Source organism: Alexandromys fortis, unplaced genomic scaffold (genome assembly GCF_014885135.2).
Source record: "Alexandromys fortis isolate MF-2015 unplaced genomic scaffold, M_Fortis_MF-2015_v1.1 scaffold_155, whole genome shotgun sequence".
NCBI lineage: Eukaryota > Metazoa > Chordata > Mammalia > Rodentia > Cricetidae > Alexandromys > Alexandromys fortis.
The window spans coordinates 248,755-263,850 of NW_026068052.1; the positions used below are offsets into that span (position 1 = coordinate 248,755).

The 15,096-nt window shown below is 42.2% G+C and overlaps 1 protein-coding gene across 4 annotated transcripts in view; it reads right to left on the reverse strand.

Annotated features, from left to right (window-relative positions):
- The window catches only part of Taf1 (TATA-box binding protein associated factor 1), an 82,177-nt gene extending 69,534 nt beyond the window's left edge, over nt 1-12,643 (reverse strand). For 2 of the 4 annotated variants that reach the window (XM_050119651.1, XM_050119650.1), the window contains exons 1-7: nt 12,399-12,643; nt 11,668-11,782; nt 11,414-11,530; nt 4,286-4,405; nt 2,189-2,430; nt 1,002-1,220; nt 88-306 (exon numbers count right to left, since the gene is read on the reverse strand). In XM_050119651.1, the coding sequence (XP_049975608.1) occupies nt 88-306; nt 1,002-1,220; nt 2,189-2,430; nt 4,286-4,405; nt 11,414-11,530; nt 11,668-11,782; nt 12,399-12,575 (1,209 nt within the window). In that variant the 5' untranslated portion in view covers nt 12,576-12,643. The remainder of the gene's footprint in view (nt 1-87; nt 307-1,001; nt 1,221-2,188; nt 2,431-4,285; nt 4,406-11,413; nt 11,531-11,667; nt 11,783-12,398) is intronic. The other 2 variants (XM_050119652.1, XM_050119653.1) reach the window with 2 other exon arrangements.
- Between the last annotated feature and the right edge of the window lie 2,453 nt (nt 12,644-15,096).

The following is a 15,096-nucleotide window of genomic DNA, read 5'->3' on the forward strand; positions in this document are numbered from 1 at the left end:
ACAAAAAATATATATATATTTAAAACTATATATATATATATATAACTAAGCACACTGATTCTTCTCTTATATACCAGAGTTGCTTACCGTCATCATTTTGCATTTTACTGTGGGTTCATGTTCAGTCTTCCTCATTTTGAAGCCATAGTCAAACCCACTGCCATCTTCAGAGACACCTAGCATATCGTACCACAGCCGAGCAGGTCCATAACGCCATTCTGCCACTCTTGGTTTGGTATCCATCACTTTATCTGTGTCTCCAGCTGACTGGGAAAACTTGGATTCTACAGGAGCCATCATTGTGATCTACAACAGAGTCAAAGATGTAGAGGTGGGGCTTTCCTATTCCAGATGACCCACAACTACAGAAAATTAACAATATAAGGTGACTTAGAGGAACCACAAGGATGATTCCTGAATAGGAATTTTTACCTGGAATGAGAATATAAAAAAATAGAGGTATTTCATGGCAAACTCTGTCTACAAGTCATAGCTTTATATTTAGCAAAGTATCATCATCTACCCTGCCCTGCCCCACCAAATATTTTTCTGTAACAATAGGAAAGATGAGACCACTACATTTAACTCATTTTTTATTTTTTATTTTTCAAGACAGGGTTTCTCAGTGTAGCCCTGGCTGTCCTGGAACTCACTCTGTAGACCAGGCTGGCCTCAAACTCAGAGATCCGCCTGCCTCTACCTCCCAAGTGCAACTCATAATTATTATTGATAATTAGCGAAGAACTCCCTTCTTTTGGTTTTTCAAGACAAGGTTTCTCTATGTAGTCCTGGCTGGCCTGAAACTTGCCTTGTTGACCTGAACTCAGAGATCCACCTGCCTCTGCCTCTCAAGTGCTGGTATTAAAGGCATATGCCACCAAGCTTGACTAGTAATGCTTTATCAATTAATTATTAATTAATCAATTAATGCTAAAGTGTTAGTTCCAACTTTGACACAAGCTAGAGAGCTTTCTGCATGCCCCCATGTCTACTTTGCCTACTTCATCATCAGAGAGACAATGCTCTGGAGGTGGAGGTGGAGCATAGTCATAGCTCCACAGAGATTTCTGGTTGACTTCTAGTTCTGCTGAGCACTCCTCCTCCTGGATCTGCTCTTCCTGTATAAGCTCACGGTGCTTCTTTTTCCTCTTTCTCCGAGCACTTCTCCAAACAGATGGGACATTCTTCCCTGGTCCAAAAAGACGTAAAAAGCGTAACACCTAGAACACAGAATATACTATTATGCCAGAGATTTGGTGTCTGAAAAACTCAAGTGATCTATACAATTGCAGGGGAGAAAACGAGGAGTCCTAAGTTCAGACCATAAAAGTATTGTCCCTCAGTAAGACAATTTCTTTTTTTTCCCCTTCTTTTTCATGCAATACTGGGCTTTGAGCCTAAGGACTTACACTATCAATGAGCTACATTCCCAGTTCTTAGCTTTGTTTTATTTTTGTTTTCTGAGACACAGTCTCACTATGTAGTCTTGACCTGGAACTCTCCATGCAGAACAGGCTGGCCTCAAACTTGAGATCCACTCGCCCCAGCCTAGGTTTAAAGGCATGCACGACCATGTCTGGCTAATCCTTAGCTTTTTTTTTTTTTTTTTTTTTTTTTTTTAAAGAGACAGGGTTTCTCTGTGGTTTTGGAGTCTGTCCAGGAGCTAGCACTTGTAGACCAGGCTGGCCTTGAACTCACAGAGATCCACCTGCCTCTGCTTCCCAAGTGCTGGGGGGATTAAAGGCGTGCGCCACCATCACCCAGCTTAGTCATGTATTTATGTATGTGCATGTGTACATGTGCAGGTAAACATGCCATAATACATGTGTGAAGTCAAAGAACAAGTCTCAGGAGTTGGTTCTCTTCAGTCAATTTATAGGATTCAAGAGAGTAAACCCAGATCCCCAGGCATGCATGCAAGTGCCTCTATCCAATGAGCCACCTCACTAGCCACTAATAGAATTATTTACTGTTTTTTTTTGAGACATTCCAGGCCACATTTCCTATGAATACATACAACTTCAAAATATGGTTTAATACAGTATAAAAAGTTCCTATACAAATAATTATCTATCATTGAATAAGTATGTCATTAAATCTCATGCACTATAAATTCAGTATTATAACAAAAGAACTTAGAATATGGAAGAAGTCAGTTTTCCTAATGGATAGTCTCCATACAAAGTACCTTTCCAGGCCTAAATTCTGGAAAAAGTTCTGTGACACTTGGCAACAACTTGGTGGCATCATGCTGCATAATCCCAGCCAATGGAAGAGTCAGCTTTCCATCCTTAGATTCTGCCTGTGCTGCTTCCTGAGGTCCCATCTCAGATTCTGAGTCAGAGGAACTACTGAAGTCCACTTTCTCTGAGGCCAAAGAGGAAGGGGCAATGATGGAGGGCAAGATGATGCCTTCTCCATCTTCAGACACTGCAACAAGGAAGAGAGACCCCTTTGGCATGTAACTGTGAACACATTTCCTCAAATTCAGCCAACAACCCCTTCTAAGCTAATATGCATGGCTCTGTGGCAGGGGATATAGTCCCAAGCACCCAGATTACTAGTATGCAGCCCCCAAAAACTCATCCAATTTATTATTTCCCACCATCCCCAACTCACCTTGGACCTGGTACCCTAGGGTTATGATGAGAGAAAACAAACACTATTACTACATTTACTACTTTCCATAAATGACCAAACTATGCCCAATGTTGTGATTAGTATCAAAATTATATTAATACTTCACATTAATCAGGCCCTGTTATGTTTATTTCAGTGATCTATAAGATGGAGAATTGTTAAGCTCACAGAGTAACAAAAAAATAAATTCCATACACAAAGTTAGATAACATTTACCTTGCAAACTAAAAGAAACCGTCAGAGCACCAACTGGAGGAATTTATATTAACATAGCCTCAAAATATAGAAGATTAGGGCCAGGCATGGTGGCATACACCTTAGATCCCAGCACTCAGGAAGCAGAGGCGAACAAATCTCTGTGAATTCAAGGCCGACCTGTTTTACATGGAGTTATAGGCCAGTCAGGGATAAACAGTAAGTCCCTGCTCCAAAAATCAAGGTGCTGTTTCTCTCTTGTTGTCTGACCTAAGATAGCATTATTACTGTTATAAGGGATAAGAATAGTGAACTGACAACTCAAGAACTTATTAGTCTTTGAAATCTAAGTAATGCTACATTCCAGAAGACTGTGTGATTTGAGACAGGGTTCTGTTATATTGTCCTAGCTAGCCTCAAACTAGCAGTCATCCTACTCCCTTCAGAGTACTGGGAATATAGGTATACACTACCATGCCCAGATTAAAAGTTTTTAAAACCATAATTTCCAAATACAAGCATATAAATTAGTTGCATCAGAAAGTCTTGGGAAGCTGGGCGGTTGTGGCACATGCCTTTAATCTTAGCACTCAGGTGGCAGAGGTAGGCAGATCTCTGTGAGTTCGAGGCCAGCCTGGTCTACAGAGCTAGTTCCAGGACAGGCTCCAAAGCCACAGAGAAACCCTGTCTTGAAAAACCAAAAAAAAAGAACGAGTTCCAGGACAGCCAGGGCTGTTACATAGAAAACATTTTTAAAAACAAAAACAAAACAAACAAAAAAAGTCTTGGGGAACAAAAACTGTTGATAGCTCACACATGTCATCCCAGCAATAAGAAAGCAGAAACAGAAGGACTGCTACAGGTTTGAAGGCCACCTGGCCTATTATACAGAGTTCCAGGGAGGGTCTTTATAGTAAGACCCTGTCTCAAAAAAAAAAAAAAAAAAAAATTCTTCGGAAACTCTTAACAAAAATTCCTGGGCTCAGCCGGGCGGTGGTGGCACATGCCTTTAATCCCAGCATTTTGGAGGCAGAGGCAGGCGGATCTCTGTGAGTTCGAGGCCAGCCTGGTCTAAAAGAGCTAGTTCCAGGACAGGAACCAAAAAGCTATGGAGAAACCCTGTCTCGAAAAATCCAAAAAAAAAAAATTCTTGGGCTCTATCCCAGATCTTCTGAATCAAATACTCCAGAATAATCAAGTAGGTAAATGTGATGGGCAGCCTAATTTGAGAAGCACTGCATTAAATTATTATTTCTTGACTGTGTGTTATTGAACATTTAAAAGGAAAATTTCTACTCAATATCAGTATTTGACACTATATGACTTTTTTTTCTAGAAGTGCCATCCTTTTCTAAAATATTTTTTAAAAATACCCTTAAGCATGTCAAAAAAGCCTGCTTTGATGAATAGAAACTCAGTCCTAAAAAGAAAATAAACAGTTTTTACTTACCACCAGTAATACCATCTTGGTCCTTCTCTTTCTTCAGTGGTCCTGGCGGTGGAGGTGGGGGAGGCATCAACTTACAATCAATATCTTCACAATCAGCATCATAGTCATCTTCATCATAATCTGATGAAATAAAAGTAATCTCAATATGAATAGCTCTATACAATACCTTTGAGCACCCTTCAAATCTCAAAAATGTAAAGCACCATAGAAATACTATGCATCATTTAAGAACACACAGAAAATCTTGTGTGTATAAGACTCCTTTAATCTCAGCACTTGGAAGGCAGAAATAGGTAGCTGAGTTTGAGGCCAGTCAGGCTATATAATCTATCTCAAATAGTCAACAAAATATGAAAATAATAAATAGAATATGTAGCTTTCTGCCTTCGAAAAGATATGGTATAGTCAAATGGAGTATGAGCACGTTCAGGAATTGTGTGAATCCTTTTGATCCACTGCTCCTTTTCCTAATCATACTGGGTTTTGTTTCCACCTTCTTCAATCTCCTGATTGAATATTCTTTCCCAGTTTCTAAAATTAAAAAATAAAACAAAAAAGCCAGGCGGTGGTGGTGCACGCCTTTAATCCCAGCACTCGGGAGGCAGAGGCAGGCAGATCTCTGTGAGTTCAAGGCCAGCCTGGTCTACAAGAGCTAGTTCCAGGACAGGAACCAAAAGCTATGGAGAAACCCTGTCTCAAAAAATCAAAAAAAAAAAAAAAAAAAAAACCAAAGAAAAAGGGTTTCCCTTACAGTTCCCAAGCCTCTGATACACTTTTCCTGTCTATATTTTGGCAGTAGTTCATTCTTTTCAGTGCTTGTAAACTATTGGTAGTACTCAATAGTTGGTCCTGAACATATTTTGTTTTGGTTTTTCCAGACAGGGTTTCTCTGTGTAGTCCTGGAATTTATTCCACAGAGGATGGTAGCCTTGACCTCAGAGATCTGTCTGCCTCTGCTTCCCAAGTGCTGGGATTAGAGGTGTGCCACCACACCTGGTTAAAAATTTGTTATGTGCTTTATGAATATGGGCGATTTGTCTGCATGTACATCTGCACACCAGAGGAAATCATGGGACCCCATTATAGATGGTTGTAAACTGCCATGTGGTTGCAGGGAACTGAACGCAGGACCTCTGGAAGAGCTAGTCCTCTTAACCTCTGAGTCACCTTTCCAGCCCCATATTTTCTTTTCAATGTTTTGATACAAGGTCTCATACAACCTAAGTATTGGGATTACAGGTGTATACTACCTCAATGGCCCAAATATTCTTTGGTTCTACATATTTTCCTTTTCAACAGTCATCCTTACTAGCCAGTATGGTAGAACATGACTCTGATGCCAACACTTGAGAATGAGAGGCTTTATGATTAGGTTTCACAGCTTACATGACATTCTGCCTCAAAAGAGCAACAACAACAAAAATCCAAGGGAGCTGGCAAGAAAGCTCAGTGGGTAAAGGCACCTATCACAAATCCTAACAATCTGAGTTTGATTCCCCAGGGCCCACAAGGTAAGGGAGAACTGATTCCTTCAAGCTGTCCTCTGGCCTGTGTATTGGGACATATGCTTCCACACATAAAATAAATAAATGTAATTTTAAAAATAAACAAAAGTAGAGGTTGGACCAATGGCTCAACAGAAAAAAAAGGAATTAATGTTCTATTTTTAAAAGACCTATTTATCATGTCTACAGTGTTCTGCCAGAAGAAGGATTCAGATCTCATTATAGATGACTGTGAGCCACTGTGTGGTTGCTCAGAATTGAACTCAGAACCTCTGGAAGGGTAGCCCATGCTCTTAACCTCTGAGCCATCTCTCCAGGCCCTGCAATTACTGTTCTTGAAGAAGACCAAGGCAGCTCACAATCTTCCATAACTCTAGTTCCAGGGGATCTGACATGTTCTGACCTTCAAGGGAACCAGGCACACGTGTGGTGTCATATACACATGCAGGTATAACACCCACAAAAATAAAAACATATTTAAAAAATATAATAAAGACATGACTCTTTTAAGGGGGAACTCTTTTAAAGCAGGGGGGATTAGAGAGATGACTCAGTGGCTAAGAGCACTGGTTAATCTTTCCAGACAGCCTGAATTTGATTTCTAGCACCGACATGGTGGCTCACACCATCCGTAACTTCAGTTTCAGCACATCCAGTTGGCATCTGTGGACAATGCATAAACACACACATGGACAAAACATTACTATACATAAAATTAAATAAATCTAAACAAAGAGCCTCCTAGTCAACAAGACAACCCATTAGAAAAAGAAGTTTTCTGCACAAGCTTGGCCACCTGAGTGAATTCAATCACTAGGACCCATGTAGAAATGGAAGGAAGGGGGCTGGAGAGATGGCTCAGCGGTTAAGAACACTGACTGTTCTTCCAGAGGACCCGGGTTCAATTCCCAGCATCCATATGGCAGCTAACAACTGTCTGGAACTCGAATATCTCACACCCTCACACATACATGCAGACAAAACACCAAAGCAAATAATTAAAAAAAAAAGAAATGGAAGGAAATAACCAATTACATGAAGTTGTTCTCTGACCTCTACACATGTGCTGTGGTGCACACACAAAATAATAATCACCCTTATTAATCGTTGTGAGCTTTTTTTTGAGACCAGATCTCTCTCTGTGCTAAACTTTCTATGTATACAAGGCTAGTCTCAAATTCAGAAATCTACCTACCTCCTCTGCCTCCCACCCTACTAATTTAAATCCAAATATACATGCTTTGCCCTGATTTACTTTATTTCTACAATTCTACCACATCTTGGCTGCCTAAAGGAAACTTTCCAGTCTAATTATCAACTCTTTTTTGTGTGTTTTGTGATCTCCCATAATGTGAACACAAACTTAAATCCCCAAAAAGCAATAACCATTTTATTGACTATAGAAGAAAACTGGGGAATTACTACAAATGACAAATTCAAGTGTCAGATAATAAACGGAATATGGAGTTGGGATTTCAACCTTTAATATTCTGACCTGGAAATCTATTCTTTCCATTCTACCACGCTATTTAACTGTGGCCAGAAACACTCTCCTCTCCCCTCTCTCCCTCCCTCCCTCTCTCTCTCTCTCTCTCTCTCTCTCTCTCTCTCTCTGTGTGTGTGTGTGTGTGTGTGGTTTTTTGAGACAGGGTTTGGTTTCTCTATATACCTTTGGTGCCTGGTGCCTGTCCTGGAACTTGCTCTGTAGTCCAGGCTCACCTCAAACTCCCAGAGATCGACCTGTCTCTGCCTCCCGAGTGCTGGGATTAAAGGCGTGCATCACCACCGCCCAGCAGCTAGCAACTCTTTATGGCATCAAATCTCAAATAATATATAAAAAAGCTACAAAATTTGTTTTATCCTTGGTTTTTGCTACTTAGCAGTATGCTTCTCATGTCTTAAAAAAATTGTAGAGGCCTTAATAGCACATCCTTCAATCCCAGCACATGAGAGGCACAGAAGCAAGACCAATACTTTATTATGTAGTCAACTATCATAAGAGTTGCCTTAGTCATGGTGTCTCTTCGCAGCAATAGAACAGTGACTAAGTCTCAAATATTACCCTGACTGACCTGGGACTTACAAGTCACCCATAGCAATATAGGAAGCTTGAGGCCAGCTTGTACTACATGAGACCCTATCTCAAAACAAAACTAAAAAATATTGCTGTGTGATCTCCACTAAACATGTTCTTTCAAAAATGTGCTCAACTAGCAGGGTGTAGTGGCACACGTCTTTGACCCCAGCACTCTGGGAGGAAGAGGCAGGCGATTTCTGTGAGTTAGAGACCAACCTGGTCTACAGAGAGTTCCAAGACAGTAAGATCTTGTCTTAATCCCAGCCCTTTTCCAGTAATGAAGGACAATCAGTTCAAGGTCATCCTTGGTTCTAGAATTTAACCAGCCTAGGACACAGGACTTCCTTTTTTTTTTTTTTAAAGAAACAAAACACTGGGCATGGTAGTGTACACATTTAATCCCAGCACTCAGGAGGCAGAGAAAGGCATAGCTATTTGAGATCGAGGACATCCTGATCTACGAAGTTAGTCTCTGGCCAGTCAGGGCTGTATTATGGAGACTATTTTAGTCCCTGTTCTATTGCTGTGAAAATACCATGACCAAAGCAACTTCTATAAAAGAAAGCATTGCTGGGCATGGTAACACATACCTTTAATCTCAACACTAGAGAGGGAGAGGTGGGTGGAATCTCTTGAGTTTGAGGACAGTGTGGTCTACAGAGCTAGTTCCAGGACAGACAAGGCTACACATAGAAACCCTGTCTTAGGGGGCTGGAGAGATGGCTCAGTGGTTAAGAGCATTGCCTGCTCTTCCAAAGGTCCTGAGTTCGATTCCCGGCAACCACATGGTGGCTCACAACCATCTGGAATGAGGTCTGGTGCCCTCTTCTGGCCTGCAGGCATACATACACACAGACAGAATATTGTATACATAATAAATAAATAAATATTAAAAAAAAAAAGAAACCCTGTCTTAAAAAAAAACATACAACAGAGAGAGAAATAGTAAAATCTCTTCCAAGTCAAGCAACATAAAACAGGCCTGTAATTCCAGAACTTGGGAGACAGAGGCAGGAATAACAGCAGTTCAAAACTAATCTCAGCTACTTCTTAATTTTGAGGCCTACATGGGACCCTGGCTAAAAATAAAAAAATAAAAGTAGAATGTGATGGTACAAGACTAATTCTAACAGATTCAACACAATGCCCATCAAAATCCCAGCAAAATTCTTCAAAGACCTCGAAAGAACGGTACTCTTCATACTTCATGTGGAAAAGCAAAAAACCCAGGGTAGACAAAACAATCCTGTACAATAACAGAACTTTTGGAGGCATCACAATCCCTGACTTCAAACTCTACTATAGAGCTACAGTACTGAAAACAGCCTGGTATGGGCATAAGAACAGACAGGAGGACCAATGGAACTGAATTGAAGACCCAGATATCAATCCACACATCTTCAAAACACCTGATCTTTGATAAACAAGCAAAAAAATCAAATGGAAAAAAGAAAGCATATTTAACAAGTGGTGCTGCCATAACTGGATATCAACATGTAGAAGAATGAAAATAGACCCATATCTATCACCATGCACAAAACTCAAGTCCAATGGATCAAAGACCTCAACATAAAGCCAGCCACACTGAACCTTATAGAAGAGAAAGTGGGAAGTACACTTGAACGCATTGGCACAGGGAACCACTTCCTAAATAGAACCCCAGCAGCACAGACACTAAGAGAAACCATAAATGGGAACTCCTGAAACTGAAAAGCTTCTGTAAAGCAAAGGACACAGTCAACAAGACAAAATGACAGCCTACAGAATGGGAAAAGATCTTCTTCACTAGCCCCACATCAGACAGAAATCTTATCTCCAAAATATACAAAAAACTCAAGAAGTTGGGCACCAAAAGATCACATAATCCAATAAAAAAAAATGGAGTACAGACTTAAACAGAGAACTCTTAACAGAGGAATCTAAAATGGCTGAAAGACACTTAAGGAAATATTCAGCATCCTTAGTCATCAGAGAAATGCAAATCAAAACAACTCTGAGATTCCATCTTACACCTCTAAGAATGGCAAAGATAAAAAACACTGATGACAACTTATGCTGGAGAGGTTGTGGGCTATAGGGAACACTTCTGCATTGCTGGTGGGAATGCAGGCTGATACAGCCCCCTTTGGATGTCAGTGTAGAGATTTCACAGACAATTAGGAAACAACCTTCCTCAAGACCCAGTAATACCACTTTTGGGTATATATCCAAAAGGATGCTCAATCGCGCCACAAGGACATGTGCTCAACTGTGTTCATAGCAGCTTTGTTTGTCATAGCCAGAACCTGAGAACAACCTAAATGCCCCTCAATCAAAGAATGGATAAGGAAAATGTGGTACATTTATACAATGGAGTACTACACAGCAGAAAAAAAATAACGACAGCTTGAGTTTTGCAGGAAAATGGATGGAACTAGAAAACATAATTTTGAGTGAGGTAACCCAGACACAGAAAGGCAATTATCACATGTACTCACTCATAGGTGATTTTTAAACATAAAAGCAAAGAAAACCAGCCTACAAATCACAATCTACATGGGAAGTAGAAAGTAGAAAAAGACAAGATCTCCAGAGTAAATTGGGAGCATGGGGACCTTGGGGGAGGGCTGAAGGAGGGAGGGGAGAGGGAGGGGAGCAGAGAAAAATGTAGAGCTCAATAAATATCAATAAAAATGTATTTAAAAAAGACTAACTCTAGCACTCTGAAGGCAGAGGCAAAACAAACAAACCTGTTCCAATTCTGGGATTTTAATTCTAAAATATAGCTGAGGAAACCTTTAAATTATGAGGAAGAAAAAATGTATTAGGGGAATGAGTTACTCATTGACATGAGACTGTAAACTTAATCCTTCTTAATCTATAAACTCTTTAAGGGCAAAGACTGGGTTTGTTTTGGTCACTAACTTTGAAGACCATCTAATAGTATCTCAAACCTACTGGCACTTAAAAAGATCAAATGATGCCAGGCAGTGGTGGCACATGCCTTTAATCCCAGCACTCAGGAGGCAGAGGCAGGCAGATCTCTATGAGTTCAAGGCCAGTCTGGTCTATAGAGCAAGTTCCAGGACTGGCTCCACAGCAAAGAAACCCTGTCTCTAAAAAAAAAAAAAGTAAAACAGCAACAAAAAAAATCAAATATTACCCTTGTTATCAGCCAACAATTTGAGACTGAAGAGTATGGGAATAAAGGCCTGAGTTTGGTAAAAGAGAATACCTACTACTTGTACTGAATTGACAATGGGAATAGCAGACAAAACAAATGCACAGACAGTAAAGAAGAATGACAAAGATCAAGCACAGACATCAGAGGCCCAAACAGATTTATCCAGGAAGCAAATTCACTACACTACTAATTCTACAACATTAAAGAATGCTGGGCATAGTGGGGAACACCTTTAATTCCAGCACAAAGGAAGCAGAAGCAGGTGGATCTCTACACGTTCTAGACCATCCTGGTATACCTAGCGAGTTCCAGAGCAGGCAGGGCTATGCAGAGAGACCCTGTCACTTAAAAAAAAAAAAAAAAAAAAAAAGAGAGAGACTCACCCGAGTGACAAAGAGGTTGCAAGCTCCCCATCGTCTGCTGATATCTTCGGCTTTCATCTTCTGCCACCTCATTGATGTCCGAGTAGTCCACAGCATCTTCTCTACTCTGAATCCAGCCTAAGGACAGAAAAGAGACAGCTCAAGAAAAAGCAAGGAATTCTCACTTCCGTAGATAATTCCCACACAGATGTAAGTGGACAAAAGCTAGCCTCCTCCCCTGCCCCGCACGGCTCTCCTCACGGCCCAAACTTCACCTTCATCGGTTACCAGGGTACCCTCAGCTGCAGTCAGTTCTTCATTTGCCGTGAGTTCAGTTATGAGGCTGCCCAGACCCAAAGCCCCCAGGCCGGCAAGGTGTTTCTTACACTCCTGAAAAAGGGAGAGCATGCGCGTCTAAAGACACAACTAAACCTGAAGGTCCGGCACAAAGGTGAATTTGCCTTGCTCATGACAGAGTCACAAATCCATCTGAAACATGACTTTACAATGTGCTCAAAGGGCCATCACACGCAAGAAATGTCCAGGAAACCTAAACTGCACGGAGATCCGATCCAAACTCCACAGGTTCCATCCATAGCCTTGGCTCTGAAGCCACTCCCGATCAACGGAGGAAGCCAGGAAAACAGAGTTCCAAGACTTCTTCAATATCTCACACAGGAACGGTTCAGATAACTGTACTAGGTTCAACAGGCCTGGTGGGGTAAATAATAGTTGAACCTAGTACAAACCAAACACCTCGGCGTCCGTGACAGGCACTTAGCCGTTTTCCCCTTTTCTCCTCCTCTCTCCTCGGAGTTGGGCGCGCGCTCTCAGGAGCGCTTTCGCTCTCGCCTCTTTCTCCGCTACTCCTCAAACCCGAGAGAAGGGTTTGCTCTGCGCCCCGAGAACGGGCTAAAACACCCTCTCACCGATTCCTAAACAGTCGCCCGCCACGCCTCTGGTTCTCCCCAGCCGCACCCCCCTCCACCTCACGCCCACGCCTCACATCGTCCAAGACGCTTTCGCCCTCCAGCTGCCCGGCTCCGTTGATGTTGCCGAAGAGGAACCCGGTTAAAGAAAATGGGCCTCCTCCGGAGGAATCTTCATCGCTGTCTGTGTCTGACATGGCAGCAGGCTGGCCGGCACCGGCTGTGGGCAGCAGCGAAGCCCAGCCTGGCCCCATGGGCCGGAAACAAGTACGTCAGTCGCACGGTAGTGACTAGGCCGGCTCTCCGACCCTACCAGATTCTAGCGGATGTTGCGCAGAAAAAAACCGGAAGGCCCGACAGTCGCTCGAGAACGGATGTTCAGGAAGACTATTGCACTAGCTGTTTTTGATTGGTCCACCCAGGAACAGAGGCTGGAAAATTGGAAAGCGATTGGTCAAAGGGAACGTTCGGTCCCGCCCATTGGCAGCGCGCGTTCTTGTTGCTAGGGTAAGAGAGGCAGATTTTCCTCCAATAAGAGAGACGTTTTGAGGCGGCGTGACGTATGCCTCCTGGGAACAGCGGGTCAGGGACTTCTTCCGGTTTTTGTAGTTCTCCAAAGGAACGTTGTTACACGGGGAAATCCCGTCCCGAAAAACAAAATAAGACGTTGGCGCACGCCATTAATCCCAGCGCTCGGGAGGCAGAGGCTGATCTATGTGAGTTCAAGGCCAGCCTGGTCTACGGAGCGCAGTAAAATTTTTTTAAAAAAGAAGGAAAAAGGAAAACAAAAAAGTGAACCTTAGGAGACTCGATAGCTCTCCTCTCTGGGGCAGACGCGATGAAACTCTGACCCAGGATGGACGTAGGCTAGAATCTTCCCGGTAAGCGCACCTCAGTGTTACTACACACATTAATAGGGGCCAGGCAGTGTTTAAATGAAAAAAAAAAAAGTGAGCCTTAGTAAAACAAGCAACCGAAACTTCGAGATTCACAATCGTTAAAATTTTCATAGTTTTTAAAAAATTATTCTTGCCGGGCGGTGGTGGCACACACCTTTAATCCCAGCACTGGGTGGCAGAGGCTGGTGTATCTCTGTGAGTTAAAGGCCATCCTGGTCTACAAGAGCTAGTTTAGGACAGGCTCTAAAACTTCAGAGAAACCCTGTCTCGAAAAAAAAAAAATCTTATTTTATGTGCATTGGTGTTTTGCCTGCATATGTCTGTATGAAAGTGTTGGATCCCGGAGTTCCAGACAGGTGTAAACTGCCATGTGTGTGCTGGGAACTGAACCTGGGTCCTCTGGAAGAGCAGTCAATACTCTTAACCGCTGACCCCATTATATTTTTTTAGAGCACTTGTGGGCAAAACCCTAGGTTTGATATCCAGCACCAAAATAAGTGTTTGATAAAAGCCATGAGAGAGAAGAGAAACAAAGAGGGAGAGAAAGAGAAAGTATACAGGACTGGGGATACAGCTCAAGGCCGAGTACTTGCCAGCGTGTGCTGAGTTCTAGGACCTAGGTTCAATTTCCAGTACTTAAAAAAAAAAAAACAATTTTTCAGGGTGTAGGTAGCTCAAGTAGGCGTGTCTCTGGAGTCAAGACCAGCCTGGTATACATAATAAGTTCCAGGCTACCAGTCCCTGTCTAAGAAAAATAAATGAGAAGGGCTGGAGAGCTCAGCAGTTAAGAGCACTGACTGCTCTTCTAGAGGACCCAGGTTCAATTCCCAGCATCCACATGGCAGCTCACAACTGTAACTCCAAGATCTGACACCTTAACACAAGCATACATGTAGACATACATACCTACATGTAGGCAAAACACCAATGCAAATAAAATAAAAATATTTTAAAAATTAAGCACTTTATATATTTGTTCTTTATTTCCAAAAATAGACATCTTTACCCAGCGAGATGCCTCAGTGGTAAAAGACACCTGCACCGACCCAACCTGAGTTCTGTCCTCTGTCCCCAGGACCCACCATTACTGGAGCACCTGCGGGACACACAAAAGTAGACATTTTTTTGTTTCAACTCACCATGGTGACAAATATCTGTAACCTTAGCCTCCAAAAATAACTCTGTTCTGTGTACCATTCTCTTGACTTTAAAAATAAAGTTATTTAACAGCCAGTTAACATTTCAATTTCTAGAGTTGTTGGACTTGAAGCATCTGTTTCCGAACCTGGGATGCATTCAGGGTCCCTATCTTGCATTTTCCAAACCTAGTATGTATTCAGGGTTCCTACCTTGCATTTTTGTGCATGTTTCCTTGTTTTGTTTGTTATTCTGCTTTTGTGGGGGGGGTGAGGGTGGGGGGGTTCTAGACAGGGTAGACCAGGCTGAGCTAGAACTCACAGAGATCCACCTGCCTCTGCCTCTGTCTCACCAGAGTGCTGGGATTAAAGGTGTGTGCCACCGCCAGGCTATTATTCTGTTTGTTTTGAGACAGAGTCTCACACGCCTTTTTTTTAAAACATTTATTTATTTATTATGTATACAATGAGGGCACCAGACCTCATTACAGATGGTTGTGAGTCACCATGTGGTTGCTGGGAATTGAACTCAGGACCTTTGGAAGAGCAGGCAGTGCTCTTAACCACTGAGCCATCTCTCCAGCCCTGGTGCACGCCTTTAATCCCAGCACTCGGGAGGCAGAGGCAGGCGGATCTCTGTGAGTTCGAGACCAGCCTGGTCTACAGAGCTAGTTTCAGGACAGGCTCCAAAGCCACAGAGAAACCCTGTCTCGAAAAACCAAAAAAAAAAAAAAAATTTC